Source organism: Ostrinia nubilalis, chromosome 19 (genome assembly GCF_963855985.1).
Source record: "Ostrinia nubilalis chromosome 19, ilOstNubi1.1, whole genome shotgun sequence".
NCBI lineage: Eukaryota > Metazoa > Arthropoda > Insecta > Lepidoptera > Crambidae > Ostrinia > Ostrinia nubilalis.
The window spans coordinates 11,930,955-11,949,786 of NC_087106.1; the positions used below are offsets into that span (position 1 = coordinate 11,930,955).

The 18,832-nt window shown below is 36.2% G+C and overlaps 1 protein-coding gene and 2 long non-coding RNA genes across 3 annotated transcripts in view; 1 reads left to right on the forward strand and 2 right to left on the reverse strand.

Annotated features, from left to right (window-relative positions):
* Window positions 1–15,537, reverse strand: part of LOC135080968 (E3 ubiquitin-protein ligase SH3RF3) — a 42,730-nt gene extending 27,193 nt beyond the window's left edge. The window contains exons 1-2 of the mRNA XM_063975690.1: window positions 15,250–15,537; window positions 12,263–12,387 (exon numbers count right to left, since the gene is read on the reverse strand). Coding sequence (XP_063831760.1) covers window positions 12,263–12,376 — 114 coding nt within the window. The 5' untranslated portion in view covers window positions 12,377–12,387; window positions 15,250–15,537. The remainder of the gene's footprint in view (window positions 1–12,262; window positions 12,388–15,249) is intronic.
* On the forward strand, window positions 7,237–10,834 carry LOC135081313 (uncharacterized). The gene is made up of 2 exons (XR_010259183.1): window positions 7,237–8,519; window positions 8,866–10,834. It is a non-coding gene; the product is annotated as an uncharacterized LOC135081313 (long non-coding RNA).
* Window positions 15,538–15,757: 220 nt separating the features above from the next.
* Window positions 15,758–18,041, reverse strand: LOC135081199 (uncharacterized). The gene is made up of 3 exons (XR_010259149.1): window positions 17,717–18,041; window positions 16,276–17,629; window positions 15,758–16,067 (listed from the first exon to the last, which is right to left on the reverse strand). It is a non-coding gene; the product is annotated as an uncharacterized LOC135081199 (long non-coding RNA).
* Between the last annotated feature and the right edge of the window lie 791 nt (window positions 18,042–18,832).

The window sequence follows — 18,832 nt, forward strand, 5'->3', positions numbered from 1 at the left end:
GTCTTAGTAAATCCTTCCAACCTTTCGTGTGTAGGCGCCATAACTGTGGGAGGTCGTATCGCTAAACGTTTGATGGAAAATAAGGCGCCGAACAAGTGAACAATTGAACTAGATATTGAGAGCTCGTGAGCTATGAATGTTGTAATTGTAAGCCTTTTAGAGCAGCCTATTCTTTTTTTCACCTCAGAAAAATGCATTAAATTGCATACTCACGAATACCTATCTTATGTTGGGTTCTCCCCGCAAGAAGGGCGGTGTCTATCCACTAAAAACTAACAAAGGGTCTTATTTTTAGTATGTAGTAGGCATTAGTTTTATTTATAGAACTTCGAATTACAACCTACACTACTGATAATCAATAACGGTCTAATAATATCAAGTGCCAGAAGGCACTGCCTATTTCAATAATATCGAGTAGATTTACACGAACCTTGTACGCAACATAAATACTGGCCTTTACCGATGCTGATTCCATGGATCTTAGGTCGATATCCCATGAAATCACAGCATTATATTGGTCAGCTAGTGACCGGACTATCCCCCAAGGATGCTTAGTAATTGGAACTTGATAGGGGCTTCGAGTTATAGAAAAATAAGAGGGCATTGGACTTAATTTCATTGCTAATTAAATCAAGAGCAGTTGAAGCTGCTACAATTAATTCTAGCGCATCCACACACAAGCAAGAAGTATTACACAGGACCGTATGTGCGCGTTAAATGTTGACAGCTTGGCACGCGTACTAACTCGTAATGAGTCTCAACGTCTACTGAAGCACTCCATGGCCTTTGTGAGTTTAAATTTGTGCAGTCCAAAGCACCGCGATAACCACTGCAAGTGCCATATAATATGCAATTCATTTGCAGCGACGTTTAATTGTCGCTTTGTGAATCCTAGAAACCGACGTTTTACTAATTTGGAAACCGCGTTACTGTTTCGTTCATGTCTTACATCAAATATCAAAATAGCTCTATCGCCAATTGAAATTAATTTTAAAGAAGGACGTAGGCTGCCTAAAAATAATATATGTAGACTCCCATAATTTCTCAAGTTCAGGCATTATGAAAACTTAATAAATACTAGGTGTTTGATCTGAGAACACGCGCGACTACAAAATAAACGCAGGCGAAGCAGGAAGCTGCATTCAGAAGCTAGTAGTTTGTAAAAAAAAAAAAGGAATTTCCTCAAAATAAATCTATCTAAATTAAGACAATAGAGTCGAGATCCAAGACAAAGATCGGTTTATTAATAACGCGGTCCTTTAAAGCGAATGAAGGGGGAGTTACAACTGTTTCAAATTAGATTTCCGTATTCTTGTCCCGTTTGTAAAGATCTTCATTTGTAGATCTTTGGATTGGCCTTTAAATAGGGACTTAATAACAAGTTGATCTTTCGTTTGTATTTCATTTTGTAAACGTGATTATCTCTGTCATTTTCCTTACATTATAAGGGTTGTTTTGTATTTAAATATCAATCAATCTATAATTTATGACGAAGGGTGAAGCCGCGGGCAAAAGCTAGTAGTATAATGAAGGTGGGGCCACTGTCATAGCTTAGTAGACGTAATAAATTAATACAATACAAAGAATTGAGTGACGATATTGTGAGCTCATTCATTACAATTACTACGAACATTTCAATTAACCACACGCCAGCGTCTGTAACAAGACCCAGTGCAATAATAGACATTTGACGGTTTTTGTTCATTAACAGTTTGCAGGTCATAATTATAAGAATCATAGTAAAGAATATTAGCTGTTTAGTAAAACGTAAAGCGCAGACTGCGGTCTGAAAGTTTCTGAATCTAGAGTCTAGATTCTAGACTATGTAGGTACGTGTCTCTCACTAGTCTCTACACCAATATTAGACATTGTGCACCGTGTGAACTTTACACTTCGTTTATTTTGCAGTGCTTACAGAATTTCACAAATATTCTGTCTACATACGAGTAAATAGCTAGATGATAGAGCTGTATGTGTGTGACGCAACGGACGTAGGAGTGACGACCAACCGACGAAATATCCCGAATTTGCGAAAATGCTCGACCCAACCCTGGTGCTTAACTGCCTTCAACAAACATAGAAACTTACGTCATAGGCTACTCACGTAATTAACACCTGGATGTAAACACAATTTAATATCATAATGCCTGTTTAGTGTTTACAGTCGTATGGCTAACAGAATGCCGGTCGACGTGAAAAGCATCCTAAAAGACAACACAACATACTGCTAATACATAATGAGTTGAGCGAAAGTGCGCTTACGCATTTGGCTTAGTATGATCGATATGACAGACCGGCTTTCTTTAACGTCAGGAAAATGTATGAAATTGCATACCCACCAGCCGCAGGGCAGCTAGTTGGTTATGTGGGGCTCTCCCTACCAAAAGCGTAGGTCCTACCAACTAAAAACCTGACCGTTAACGTCATGAGCCATATAGTGGGAATCGCGGGACATCGCCATTGTCTGTTGCCTGTAGCATTCGTCCACGTTAGGACTGACTGGCTAAAATGACTACAAAGGTATTTTCGCAACAAATATTTGAGTTTGAGTTATTTTTTAATAAACAAACAACCCATGATTACCCGAATATTTCAAGATGTTTAGCAGACATTCAAAGAAATGCGGTGAATCATCAATGGAAATCAGTTTGCTGATTGGAAGGGTAAACAAATATAACCTAAACCAGTCATTCGTGACCGTTAAAAAAGCAATGTTTTGATTGTGATTGTTTACGATTTCTGTCTTCAACTTGACTGCTAAAGTGCTTTTGCAGTTTGATAGCGACTGAAGATTAGTCAACTGAAGATAATTTTAATATAAATATTTTAAAAGTAATAACAGTTTCAAAATCTAAGTAGGGAAAAACAGCATTCCTTACATGATCACCACTTGGTCTACAGATTATGTCAAGACATGAATGTCTTGAAAGACAAAACTTTTTTTTTTGTAACAATTTCCTAGCTAGAATAATCTCACCGTTCCATTCGTCCCAACCGTCCTTTTAGTCATGCAAAATACTAATCAATCCACGTCCATCAACTTTCGTCGGCGACTGTACAATAAGTAGTGTCCACTCCATAATTAATTGCGGACAGATGAGTCAATCGTGAGTCAAAGCAAATACAGTTTAGATTGGGGCAGGCAATAAACTCTGTTTATTTACGATGAAGGAAGAGGCTGTGAGCGCAGGATGCAAACGGACGCACGCGGAGATCTCACCGTGTTTAGAATAACTGGCGAGAACCGTAACCACTTTAGAATTGGAATTACAACGCATTAATGTTACTTTTAGGGCCGTATTCTGAACAACGTTCCAGTACTTATGAATCTGAAAATCGTCGCGCGTCGTCCCAATCCTTTGTTGTAAAACTAACTTGACGATTGCGTTTTAAGCAGCATGCTTAGTAAAGTAGTCGCTGTGCATTGAAAGGCCTTTATAAAAGCTAAATTGAGTTAAACGTTTTTTTCATCAAGAAGAATCTGTCAAGTTCTGTAGTTGATAATTATTTAAATAATACCACACTTATCATCAATAAACACATACAATCACAGTAAAGTATTATCTTATCTCATCTTTAAAAAAATTGAATTTTGGCAATGATAATTACGACATGAAAACGTAGACAATAACGGAATTTTCAGTCTAAGATAATTTCAAACGTCTCTGAATCGGAAATACAAGTAATTTCTAAGATTAGAAATTCCAAGTGCAATTAAATACTTCTGCATAATGCATTTGATAGAATCGTATGAGATGGCACGCTTTATTCCGATGGCAATTGGCATCTATTTTAATAATTTTTAACGGTCACGAGCACGACTGCATCATGTAGTTCTAAAAATAATATTCGGTCTCGGTGAGCCAGAACAGCTGTGAGCCTGTGATTTGCTTGTTGATACAGGCATTAATGATCTATAAATCAGTACCAGTCTCATTTAACGCAACGTTAGTATCACCATTATTCACTCTTCTCGGTTTCTAATAAGAGCATTTAAAACCAATATGATCTTGCAATAAAGATATTTTTCCAGTCCAACATTTGAGAGATTCATCATGTATGTATGAACAAGAATAACTGAAGCTGACACACAGTATTTTCTTAAAATGCTTGAAATCAATACAACAGCACACAATCATAATATTGTGCAAGATATGACATTCTTAACTTTGTTATTGTTTAGTCCACCTGATTTGGCAACAAGTGACTCAAGTCTCAACGCAGTAAGTCGCGAATCTGGTGAACAACTCGGTGGATGCCTCAGATGAGTCACTCATGAGTGAGACCTTAACAATGTGACTCAAAACTGTAAATGGTTTTATTCATCTCTAGGTTATTGAACCCCAATTTTTCAAATTCAGAACCAATAAACAAAACAAATTAATGCTTATCAGTTAAAAAACATCTGATAAGCGCTTCCCCATCCCCCTTTCCCATTAGCTAAAAGAACGAGTAACAAGATACGTTCTCCTGCTACTTACGTTCTCTCCTCGATTAAAAATCTCCCCATAAGCTTTGTCTATTTTCGTCTCGCCCTTATTCTAATAAACATATTTTTAGACGTAACGACATTTCTTCCGTTTGTACAATCAACGACAAAAGTTGTTCCGTATATCTTGAATCCATAAAGAAAAGATGAGCATGGGTTGCGTTATCTTGCGTAGAAACCGCGAATTCACGACCAAAATAGATAATGCATTTTTACGAATTATAAATGAATAATCCTGAAATAATTTTCCAAAGACTCCAAATTGGGGGCACTTCTTATTGTATTGATAAGTGTTATCATATCAGATGAAATTTAGTATAGAAATTATTTGAGACCCAGGGAAAAACAGGATAGATCGTAGTTCTTAGGCGGGAGATACGCTCGCGACAAAGACTTTCTGTGACAGGCCGAAACTCACGCGGATGAAGCCGCGGGTAAAAACTAGTTACATAGTCGTCGTCGTCGTCGTTTCAGCCGAAAGACGTCCACTGCTGGACAAAGGCCTCCCCCAAGGATTTCCACGAAGACCGATGCTGCGCCGCTCGCATCCAGGCACCTCTCGCGTGCATACAGTTACATAGTACCTACTCATATTTATGGGCAAACGATGGCTCCACAACACAGCACGGCTTACATTTCAGAATGCATTCATGCCGACCCGACCAACAGCGACAATAGAAGCGGGCGGAAAACAAGCGACTTCGGCATCGCCTGTACGCGCGGTGTTTATACAGCGTGCCCCATTTTCAGCGAGTGGCCCGTTTAACTGTTTTATAATGTTACGGGAGCGTTGCGTTTGCGTTTTGTTACTTTGATGTTTTATGCACTGTACAGTCTACACACCGGCAGATGTTTCGTACACAATAAACGATCAATCTAATTCGGCTCGCGTATTTATTATGTTCAGTTTACATGATTTTCATGAAAAATGGTAAAAGGAAACATGAAAAGTGTAGCTTTTAGACATTTTATAGATATTGTTGAGGAATGGGTGATTTTGACACTGATTGTACAGAAAAGTTGACTTAGAACTGAATGTTTAACAAAACGAATAACCAAAAGTAAGCTATTTGCTATTTGCGCAGAACCGTGCATTGTGGAAAACCTTGTAGGAGGCCTTTGTCCAGCAGTGGACGTCATTTGGCTGAAACGAACGAACGAAGCTATTTGCAATTGAGGTCCAGTGTCACTTTATAAAGTAGAAAAGCTGTACAATGTTATTATAAGCAGGACCTTTTCGCAGGCTAATAAGTTAAGGTAGAGATCTGACTTAACACTAAACTTCTTTCTTCTTCTTTTACTCCTGACGTCATTACGTACGCTTTTCGTTGACCACCGTATGTACTACTTATTCTGTGACCGTGCACTGATTTTCACTTACGAAGGGAACGGTTTAATAATATCAGGTCTTGATAAGAGTGAAAGCCGCTCAAATTATGGAGAAGCACGAAACGTTTTTGCTACCAACCGAAGCAAAACGAGGAAGGCAATGAGGCAGGGCAGCTATGGAATGCTGATACACATGCGAAAAAAAGCTACTTAATGGTTATGATTATCAAATTACCTAGTCTTCAATTTTATATCTAAGGTTTTTATAATTAAACCATGTTTTTAATGATATCAAAGATCGCGCAGATTGTTTTGTCTTAAAGCACGTAACAATGGAATGGAAGTGATCTTTCTCGTGCTAGGATAAGACTCAGAACTTCGTATAATGGTTATCAATAATCAATATGCATTTGTTTAACACGTATAGGTAGGGTAGGGCCTGTATAATTATGAAACGACACTGTAAAACACATCAAAAAGTTACAGTCACTCTCTATTCAATATCAATCAGATATTCTGTGCTATGGTTGGTCAAAATATTGAAATTCAACCAATCTAAAGAGTATAGAGTTTTGAGCTTCATTTTATTTACGAACCATAAGCGCAAATCTACACTCAAAAACAAATTCATCCTTGAACTTATACTTCAAAAACAAATAATAAATATTGAAATTCAATCAATCACAGGCCTCTGATTCAGCAGAATCGAGCGTCAATTGTTTTCCAGAACACAGTTTATAGAAATATGACGTAACGGAATCCCTCGGTCCATTTCTGAAGGAAACACTTCAAGTGACGACTGTTATTTTATACAAACAAACGTTACGTCGTGCGTGATGACAGGAAAACAGTGTTCCCGCTTCCGGCATCGGGCCCGTTCATTGACAGGGCGCCTAATTCACGCGTTGAAGTAGCATAGTAGATGGATAGTCCCCTTATGGCTATTATCTATCTAGGTTTTTGAGTTTTTATTTCGGCCAGTCTTAGGCACAGTCAAATAGTTTTGACACCCTGAGTGACTGAAAAGTTGACAACACTACTTTATTTCTATTGAAACAAAAACGTGTTTTTTTGGCTAATTTGGGTGTCACGAACTATTTGACGCTGACTATACCTACCTGTATGAAGGTTACTTGCTTCGTTTCCTAATAACGAGGTAAACCTCCCATGTGTCTATGTATATTTCAGATTTAAACTAAAATTTTCTATCGGAAAATAAATAGGAAAATATGAAAAGTTGATTTTAATTCACATTTTAGCCCAACTTTCCTAAGGCCTCTTGGGAATCCATAAGCTTTTATACGCCATTGATTTTATTACCAATAAGTTTTTTCTGTTAATAGCATGTTCATCTCTAGGTAAGTTAGTCATCTTTATGTTTATATGCTGATCTATAAAACATGCATAAATCTAAATAAGGTCAGGTGGGGTAAGAGGGACGCTGGGGTAAGGGAAACAGTAACTAGTAAAAAGAAAACTATAATGCCTAGCTATATGGTCATTACGTCGGTAAAACAGTATTAGACGTAGTTCCAATATTCTTGGATAGATGGCGCTGCGACACGGTAACTAAGCCAGTAAAAGAGAAAAAAAAAACAGTTGTCAAACTAAAAAAAACACGACCTACCGGCGCTCCTCATTTGTGTTCATTTTAATATCAAAAACATCAGTGTTGTGATTGATTGCTATGGTAAGTGTAATTAATACATTGAATCTTTATTTTTCACGTATTATATTGTTTGTAGCGTGTGTTTCTAGTCCTTTTTCGATGTCATCAAAAACATAACCTTAAAAGTGTCAAGACGGGAAAGAGGAACGGCCATACCAGGTTAAGAGAAACATATGTTCCTCTTTTCCGATTTCAGCGGTTACAAACATTTTTTAAATCCGCCAAAATATAATACGTTCCGTAAATAACCGTGGTTTGAAAATCTATTTATTTGTTACAGACAAAGCAAAATGCCTCGAGCTTACGTAAGAAAGACCGATAGAAGTTCTTACCCGAAAGAAAAACTATTAGAAGCGGTTAGGGCCGTTAAAAGTGGCGCCTTGTCAGGTTATGAAGCCTCAAAACATTATGGCATACCAAGAGCGACCATAATCAATCGGGTTTATGAGCGTAAAGGTATGAAATCAAATACTTTGGGGAGGGCCACGGTTTTGTCGAAAGAAGTAGAAGAAAACCTTGTTAAAAATTTGCATGCGATGGAAAAATATGGCTTTGGCTTGACGAGAAAGGAATTGATGGAGACTGTGGGACATTATGTGACAGCGAAAGCTGTGAATAATCCATTCAAAAACGGAGTTCCTGGAGAGGACTGGTTCCTTTTGTTTAAAAAACGGCATAATATCTCTGTAAAAAAACCGCAGCCGGTGGAGTACGCTCGAAAAACTGCGTGCAGGCCTAATGTCATATACCCTTATTTTGATTTGCTCGAAGAAACAGTCAACCAACTAGATCTTCACGACAAACCATCCCATGTTTGGAATGTTGATGAGACTAGCTTCAGCAAAGACCCCTCAAAGGCAAAGGTGGTTGGACTGAAAGGATTTACTTCCACACGAACAATATCATCTCCGGGAAAAGACAACACTACCGTCTTGTTGGGGTGTAATGCTCTTGGCGAAAAAACTCCACCGTTAATTATTTACAAGGGTAAAAACGTATGGGACGAGTGGACGTCACAAGAAGGGTACCCAGGTAACATATATCTACCTAGTAATATGTACTTTTAAAATATTTGTATGTGCAATAAATAATATTTTTATTGTATAGTCGGCCGTTTGGTGTAGTGGTTCGAAACGGTCTACTATTCCGGAGGTAGCGGGTTCGATTCCCGCAGAGTACAAACATTTGTGTGCATGAACATATTTGTTTGTATTCGACTGGGTGTTTTCTATGTATAATAAGTATGTATTTACAAAAAAAGTATTTAAGTATGTTTATATCCGTTGTCTAGTACCCATAGTACAAGCTTTGCTTAGTTTGGGATTAGAAGCGCAGTGTAAAATGTCTAAGGATATTTATTTATTATTATTGTACCCAGGAACAGCGTATGCCGCAACAGCTAATGGGTGGATGGAGACAGCTGTTTTTGAGGCGTGGTTTGAGAAAGTTTTTCTGCCGACAGTAGGACAAAAGCGGCCCATACTTTTAATATATGACGGGCACTCCACCCATGTGGGAATAAATATTATTGAGAAGGCCCGAGCAGCACAAATAACGATTTTGAAGATTCCTCCTCATACCAGCGATGTGTTGCAACCATTAGATTTGGCTGTGAATAAACCTTTTAAGGATAGATGGGATGTAGCTTTGGTCAAATGGCAACGATCAAACATTGGTAAGACTCTGCCAAAAAAAGAGTTCGCGAAAATTCTAGGCCAAATTTGGTCTGCGATAGATCCCAATGTGTGTGCAGCTGGGTTTAAAAAGGCGGGCATCTACCCACTAAACAAAGAGATTGTTCCAGAATGTAAATTTAATCAATTGCTTTTGAAAGAGTGGAAACAAACAAAAATGTCACTCGTTAACAATTTTGCTGACGACAGAACAAAGTCTTTAGACATATTATGTCCTTTAAAACAAGATCAAGATAATAGTCAGCCAATTAGAAGTCCAGACTTGTTATTTAACATAGCTTTGGCAAGGATTAATTCCTGTATACATCAGGCACACAGTCAATTACAGCAAAGGCAGCAAAATAGGAATGATTTAGCAGGATGTCCAAAAAGTTTACCTAATACAGAAAATCCAAAGCCTAAGATACATATTCTTGAGGACCGGGCGATCACGTTCGAAGATTTATTGCTCATGAACATAAAAGCAGGCACAAGTAATAAGATAAAAAGAAAAAGAATTGCCCCTGGCGCTGAAGTAATTACGCACGACGATGTTTACAAAAGATGTAAGCAAATGGAATTAGAAAAAGCTGAAAAATTGAAGCAAAAACAAGAAAAGAAATCGAAAGTAAATATAAAACAAGAAATAAAGCAAAAATCTAAATCACAGTCTAAATCGACGTGTACTAAAAAAGAGAATAATAAGAAATTTTCGAAAAATAAAAAGTCAAGAATGCGAGTTGAATCATCCAGCGAAAGTGAAATAGAAATGGATTTAAGGGATGAAAGTGAAGATGACGAAGACTTTGAACAGTATTGCAAAAACCTTTATAATATGCAAGATGATGTAGGAGAAGGAGAAGAAGAGATCAATGAAATAAATAGGCAAACGGATGAAAGGAAAACAATTAAAAAAACACGGACGCGAAATATGGAAATGGAAATTAATAGTGAGGATGAGACTAAAGAAAATGAAGAAAACACTCAAAAAACAGAAGACTTAAATTTAAATGTTGTTCGAAACGATTGGCTTTTGGTAAAATTTTGCACAAAACGATCTGTAAAATATTACGTTGGAGTAGTGCTACGCATCACAGATGATGGTGTTCCAATTGTCCAATATGTAAGAAAGACACTGACTAAAGTAGAAGACCAAACAGTGTTCACTTATCCCGCTTTGGAAGATATATCTGAGGTGAAGCATGAAGAGGATATTGTTGCTAAATTGCCTAAGCCTGTTATTGGCCGTAGAGGCCAAATAATTTTTAAAATGTGTTTTAAAAGCTTTAATGTTCAGTAAGTATGTTACTTTAGTATTAGCATAGATAAAATATTTCTGGTTTTAGCCATTTTTGTTTGTTTTTAGTAAATAGAGCAAGGACTTGTTACTTACGACTGAATGCAAAGTAAAAGAGACTTATTTTTATGATAAGTATGTTTTAGACCTAAGCTAGGCTGATTTTAAAATTCGGTTGTTATAGTTTATGTTTCGTATGTAGTATAATGTTTGTTTATTGTGTTTGCGACAGTATTTTTTGATGTGATACGTTGTTGTTTCCTATTATGCGTACTTATAGACCAAAGTTAGGAAAGTTCAAAAGTGTTAGAAGTTTATGTTTTGTTTCCTTTAAGTTGAATTTAAAATTCTAATTAAAGACATTTCTTAAAACCTAATCTGTTTTTGGCATACATTTCTATTTTTAATACATAGCAGAGAATGTTTAGCACCACTGACCTTACCTGTATGTTCCACTTACCCCAAATATCGTTTTTGTTTGCTGTCATTCTAAATAAGACCTTATTTTAAATGCCGCAAGGTTTCAATTCTTTAAGTAAAAAAAAATATTTAGAACATGCTTTAAAAACACTTATTAACACAGTTATTACTTAAAAGTATCGAGTCGTTCCTCTTACCCCAAATCTCGGGAAAGAGAAACATTAAGAAGACCTGGCTTTGTTGCCAAATTGCGCCGTAACTAATAGAAGAATCCAGTTCTGTGTTAAAAAAACTGTTAGGGTATTTCATAAGCTAAGATTTGCTTCTATTGGCATCAAAGTAAATGTATAATTTTGATAGCAGAAGGCCATAACATTTACAAAACAGTAAACTATGTTTCTCTTACCCCACTTGACCTTACGTATATCTGCTTGAACTGTGAACCGGAATTCAAAACCACGACGCGAACTACCTATAAACTTTTCCACCACTTCCTATGATGGTAAAAGCATTTGCTGGTTCAAACGATGACTTCAATATCAAGTAAACTGGGACTCACTGTAAATCACTGGAACTAGCTAAATCCTAAGAGAACAGTTAGACCCGGTTTCCACTTTCCACCAAGGCGGAGGATTTTATTCAGAATGAATGTCCGATTGGTTATTCAAAACATTTCTCCCCTCCGCCACACCTTGGTGGATACCTGGGTTTAAACACTATCTAATAGGTATATTGGACTCTAACATCGTGTCCCTTAACTAACTACTTTAACTACTCTCGCGTCGCGTCGTATCACATGGAAATCCACAGGTTTTTATGCCCTATCTAATATCCCACCAAAAACATTCTGTAAAAAACTAGCCAAGTCTCGACGGAGCTGCTTGTTTATCTCTAAAAAGTAATGAAATCTAGACAAAGTCGTGCCAAGTCTATGGTTCCTTACTGCGATTTCTTTATTATTATAGTTAATGTTGTGTGACTTGGCCGTTGAAGGGTGACAAAACCAGGTGCTCTATGACACCATTGCACCAATCTGTCGCCAGAACCGCTACCCATTGACGATGGAAAATTGCCACTTGGAAAACGTTGATTCAACAATAACCAGTCAATTGAAGGTTCAGTAAAGCTGCGTATTTATAATGTATGATTATCTTAATAAAGATTGTTCAACGAAAAAAAAAAGCGAAAGGTCACTGACTGACTCACTCACTAATCACAAAATCTCAGATACTACAAGTGCTAGGAGTCTCAAATTTTGCATCCTTTTAGAACGTAGGTGCTCACTAAGACGGGATTTTGCAAAATTCAACCCCAGGGGGTAAAACGGGATCCACGCGTACGAAGTCGCGGGCGGCCAGTATTACTATAAATGCTGTTGAAATTACCTTCAAACATTTCAAACAGAACGTGTGCTGACACGGCAAGACCCGGGACGACGTGTCCAACCGCTCCAGGCACACCGAACACTCGAGGAGGTCATTCAGCAAACCTTCGTCCATCCCTGATGGGCCTGGAAACAAACACAACAGTAAGTACATTTTCTTTACACTAGAACAAGTTATATGCACTGCCTACTCTGTGAAACAAAAGACGTAGTCCAGTTAGAGCACTCGCCTGAATAGCACCTAGCCTATTCCGCGAATAGCACCTAGCCTAGTCCACAAACAGCACCCACAACACAGCAGTCTAGTGCTGATTGCTAAATGGTGGACTAAGCTAGGTGCTATTCGTGCTGATGCTATTCAGACGTGTGCTCTAACTGGACTACGTCAACCCAAAGGTTAACTAGAGGAGAAAATGAATGCCACGTGACGTTAAGTTCGCCTTTTGTATAACAATGGGCAAATAAGTTTTAAATGACTTACGAGACACTAAACAGCACTAAACATTTATAGCGAAGCTGCCGACAGCTCGTCATAATTTTATAATTTCACTTATAAAGGACAGAAAACCAATAAATCGTTTAGTACCTAATACTTAGTCCGTGAATGCTGGAAAGTTTAATTAAAATACAAAAAATGGTAACTACAAAGTACCGCGATGTTGATGGCGTCAGCCTGCGATCAGCTGTTCGGATCGTTTAATTACGAAACGCGGAAGTATTTGTATTTATTTTGGGGATTAAAAAGTTGTGGGACAGAAAGAGGGCATTTCGCGATAGTTTGGTACGAAACCAACGGGGCCTCCATTCACGTGGAAAGTGAGAACGGACGCGGGCGCGTATCTCTTCGTGAAAAAAACAGGTATGTAAATTACCAATATATTGACATAAAATCTATATCTGTATTTAATTTCATAGTAATTTGTTAAGTACTGCACTAGTTTCTTTCTAATATGATGGTAGTCTCTCTACTATCTCATCTACAATGATTGTAGATTAATTATTATGCACACATCCTTCTTAATATTTATTGGCAAGGGAATATCCCTTTCCCTCTGTATAGAGAGCAGAACTGTAACCAGATGAACCCAGTACCTGTTTGACTTCTGAAACAATAAAAAAGCACAACATTTCCGCTTAAGCGACAGTTTACAATTTGCAGAGCAGTCGCATTGTGTTGGGAAATTTTCAAAACATCGCTTCTGGTTGCTGGACAGTTAACTTCAGATTTTTAGAGGAAATTAAATCTTATTGTATGGGCTGATCTTGTATCAAGTGCTCTTAGCATGCTTTATGAGCCAGAAAAGGGTCAAAATGATACTGGGATGTCTAAATAAAAGTGTTTAATTAGTCTAATTTAAAGATACAAGTTAGTTTCATGATCTAATGACCTGCTTTCTGAAGAATAAAATTAATTAATATATTTTATTTTTCTATATTAATAGATTCTTCAAGTAGATTCCTTATCTTACACTCCAAATAAGTACTAATTGATAGTCTTTTGAGGCTAAACAATCATAACAAATTATAATAATATGTAAATGAATTAGACCTAATAAGTGAACATGTGGCATCATTAATCTTGTATAGAAGTAAGTTTGAGGAACCACTTTTGAACTATTGTAGTTATGTGAAAATCAAGTTCTAAAAATTTAACTTTATTTTAAAATCATAATGTTGTTTGGCTTGATAAAAGTGTACAGGATAAACTTTACAAACATTTAAAAGACATTTTATTCAATGAAATACAAAATAAACTGTTAAATTCTACTATTTGCTGGTATCAGGATTAAAAATATTTGACAGGATCAGCCTCTCTCTCTGAAAACTTTTAAAACTAGTTTTAAATGTCTCATATAAGTGTGTCATACAAGTGAAAGACTACTGAAGCCAATTTATAGCACTATATGTTATATGTTTTAATGTACTGACCTAAGCAAAAGTGCAAGTAGATTGAAAGTAACCTTAATTTTTCACATAAAATTCAATGGTGAATATTATGAGTATCAAACTCATAATATTACAATTTAGGTAGGTTACAGCGCAAAATAGATGAATCTGTATCAGTATTATTGATTCATATAATCAGATGATCAATAAAATTGAAACAATGACATCAAAATAAATGCAGTTATCTATCGATCTTTGTTTACCTCCCTTTTATAGAAGAAGGGTAAAAGCTTCAAACTTTGCTCATTATTGTTCTACAGAAGTATGGTCAGGCAGCCAGGCTGGTAACAATCTTTATAGGAATCATCCCTGAAACTTGGTTTCAACTTAGAAAGTACTGTGTGCAACTTTAATTTTACAGAAAGGTTAGATTGGACATCTTCAGATGACTTCGATATGGACAGTTTACCCAAGTGTGTTAATCATTCAATATCTACCTATACCTAATAAAGAATTATATTAGGGTTAGGGTAAAATTAATTTAAATGTTTGAGTAAAATTGGTTCAAAGTGTTGAAGTAAGTACAAAATAATGTACTTTATTTTACAATTAGGTACCTATTTCAGAATAATAGAGGTGTGATCATTGTTGTGTTACAAACAATGAGCTATTTATGATTATAGGCTCACCAACTTAATATGTACAGTATCTTATCAGGAAGCAGGTATAATAACGTATTTTGGCAGTGTATGTATGATTCAGTAGATAATTCATGCAAATATTGTGGCTATGATAAATAAAAGACTAGTCCAGAAGGTTTAGTTGGAATAAACTGACCGTTTTGTCAGCAGGGTTAGGTTCTGTAGCTGACGAAAATTCCAACTATCTCTGGAAATAATATTGTTTTGATACAAACAATCTAGAACACGAGGAAGCGAGTTGCTTTAGAAAACAATTTGAATTCATAAAAATAGAGTAGGAAACATGATACTTGTGAAATAGACCGAATTCCAGAACGATACGTTTTCGAAAGGACGTTACCAAAACACGTATTCGTAACAGTCAGACCAAACGTTAGAACTTAAATTGTTGATGACTCACCGAATGTTTTAAATTCCAGTAATGTTAGCGGGAAGCCTGCCCATTACATTTACTGCTCAGCACAATGAAACAATCCACGGGATACCACCCCGACGGGTCATTTACTAAATTTTACACACACTGTACCAACAAAATCCCACATAATGTTGCACTAACGGAATACAACGGAAAACGAATGCAAGGACAACACACTGCACTTTTTTAATCAAAAATATGCACTTGTTCACACAAAAACTAATGCAATTTCACACACAAATGCCATTCTCGGAAGACCGACAGTGAAGCGGGGGCGGGAGGCAAGCACAGATTAGAGAGTATGTCTAAAGACAGATAGGAAACGGCCCTAGTATTGGTTAAACGATAAACAAACTGGTACCGAGCTAGATTGTCCAGTAGGTGGCGCTGAATACAATATGGCGTCTGCCGCCCACAGATTAAATATACCTGTCATACTTTTTTATGATCCGTTCCTTTTCATGTATTGCGGTTAAAAATAAAACTATTGAAGTATCAAATGAAACTTTATTGATGAAATATAACATGAAATATTTTGTTTACGAAAATCAATAAGCATTAAAACTATTGGATTTTAAAAGATTACAGTTACTGTTGTGATTACAGTAGGTACATTGTTTTAGTTTTTACATAATGTACTCACGGCTTGACATTTGTATGTAACTCATACAAAATAAGTTGCGTTATGACTTATAGTAAAATAGTTTTTAATGTTCTCCATAAATTCACACGTTCACTCTCACTTGGTTCTGTCCAATCCAATAGCCACTGTAAGCAGGCCAGATCTACACGTTTCTCACCACCTGTAAAATATATGAATTATTTGTAAATTAAGAGCAAAAAGATGCGCATGTCACCGTAAGACTGTAATCTCCTACATCATCTACATTCTACACTAATATTATAAAGAGTACAGCAGATGAACAAGTGATCTGTCTTATCTACCATACCTATCTTACTGTCTGTTTTGTTTCTAGATTTGCACTACTTTGTTAAATAAAATTAATTTACCTTGTCAAATGTGTACTTGTCAATCAATTACATGTACATTCACAGAATCTGGATTCCACCAATCTGTAATTAAATAATCTGGGGGCACGGCAGTGCCCCCACCAAGTCGAGCAAAAAAGCGGCACGGCCGTACCATCCTTTTCTCGAAGCAATTCAGGCCATTTTCGACCGCCTGTAACTTCGTTGTGGATAAAACTAGAAGGCTGAATTTTCATTAGCTATGCAGGCATTGTAAAGACACGGTATATTTAAAATTTCATTCAATTTGAACCAGTAGTTTAAGAATTATAACGGGTCAAAGTTACTTAATTTTGTCACTCACTGACTGACTCACTGACTGACTCACCGATCATCAAAATTCTAAGGCACTTCTAGCAGACCTAGAAGCTTCAAATTTGGAATATAAGTAGTGTTTGGTGTATGAATCAAGGAAAAACTAAAATATTTAGGAGCACGGTAGTGCAACCGGCAAGTCGAGTAAAATTTTTCAATTTCGGTCCAGTTTTCTAGATACATAACTGCTGTCTACAAAATACAAAAAGAAATGAGATTTGGGGGCACGGTAGTGCAACCGCCAAGTCGAGTAAAATTTTTCACTTTCGGTCCAGTTTTCTAGATACATAACTGCTGTCTACAAAATACAAAAAGAAATGAGATCCCATCAAAAACAATACTTGTCAAAAAAACCAAGTCTCGCAACTCAGCTGTTCTACGGTAAAAAGTTGTGAGATCCATGTAATACCAAGTCCAGGCCAGGAAATCTTTAATGTTTTACATAAATATATTGACTTGGCCATCGCATGAAAACACGTGTAAATTAAATTATTTAGTGCGATGGCCAAGTCAATAATTTATGTAAAACGTTAAAGATTTCCTGGCCTGGACTTGGTATTACATGGATCTCACAACTTTTTACCGTAGAACAGCTGAGTTGCGAGACTTGGTTTTTTTGACAAGTATTGTTTTTGATGGGATTAACTTATATTTGATCCTAGTCGAAAATCGTCAGAGGATAGTGTTAGAATCATTTTGAGGGTGTTTTAAATTTTAAAGGTACTTACCAAATGTTCTTATCAACAGAAGTTAATATTCATCTAATACAAATCTTCCTAATTTAATGCATTTATGTCATGGCATAACTTGCAAATGAAATGAGTTCATCGTTTGTAATCAAGCATTCTTGGTCTGGTTTTATTGCTTATATAGGTTTCTTCTAAACTTATTTGAATAGGAAGTAAAGGTTGGTTCATCTGGATTTTAAGTAACAGTAGACAATAATGATCAGCACCGGTGATTCCATAGCAAGCACTTTTATTGTAATTGCAGCTTAACACCTTATAAGTTCGATATTAACCTGAAACAAATAGGTACTTAGATTCACTGTATAAAACACGTATCATCATTCACTGTGTCCTGCAATCTATGCCTGCAATGTACCTACGTGTATTGTATTTTGGGTCCAAACTCCAAAGTATGTTGTTACTCCATGAAACGATCCATATTAAGTTTCCATTGATTTAAATGGAGTTATGAATGATATTGTAATGAAGATTTAATCCTTTGTGTGGTTCAATACTTGATAAAACATGATGTTGCTGCAAGCTGCAATAACCTTTCTCGAGTGGATATCTTACTTGAGAGAAATTTCTTCATAAAACAAACATCAATCCAACTGGCAATCCATGCACATGTAGTTCTTATTAATATTGATTGAGAAATTATTGATTTTAGATAAAATTTGTTTAAAGAAAAACACGATTTTTCGATGAAAATTTTTGACGTTTTTTTTTTTAATAATGTCACAGTTGTAGACTTGAGACGGAACTAAATTGATTAAAGTGAAAATTGCGACTTTGAATTAATATACTTTTAAATAAACATTTCATTTATAGAATGCAAATAGATTCAATAAAATAATTTATAAATAAAAGTTGAAGTTGTAATTCGAAAATGTTTACTAACTTGATTCCAGACACGCAAAAGACCATTGCCATTGTCGCATAAAGGACAACTATAAAAAAAGTCACTTCCTCTCGGAACTGTCAAAAAAATTCACTCTCTATGGAGCTGTCAAACTCTATGGCGTTTCCACCCCGTGGAGGCAAGCGACTATCATAATTTAGGGTGAACAGTCTATGAAAAATAACTACCAATTTCTAAATAATATCTTTTTTTTTTTTTTTAAACAGATTTAACGGCTTCGGATAGTATCCTTACGGCCAAATCTTTAGTGAGATATTTCTTTCTTTGTATTTTCATTCATGAGTAGGTACTTTCTGAGTGTTTTCAATGGATTTCTGTTCTTCTGTATCTTAGTTGAAATGTCTTCATAACTAAATAATATCCCATCCATCATAACCCCATTCAAAAAAATATTTTTCTCCTACCTACATCAAATTGTTTTTAATGTTTTAGTTTATTGTAAATTAATTGTAAATAACTGTAAATAAATAAAAATCATCACTTTTAAAAATGTTAGCAATTTCTAATTAGGTTCTTTTTTACTTTTTTGCCCTATTGGTCTGCTGATAGTTTTGTGCTTTGACTGGAGAGGAGA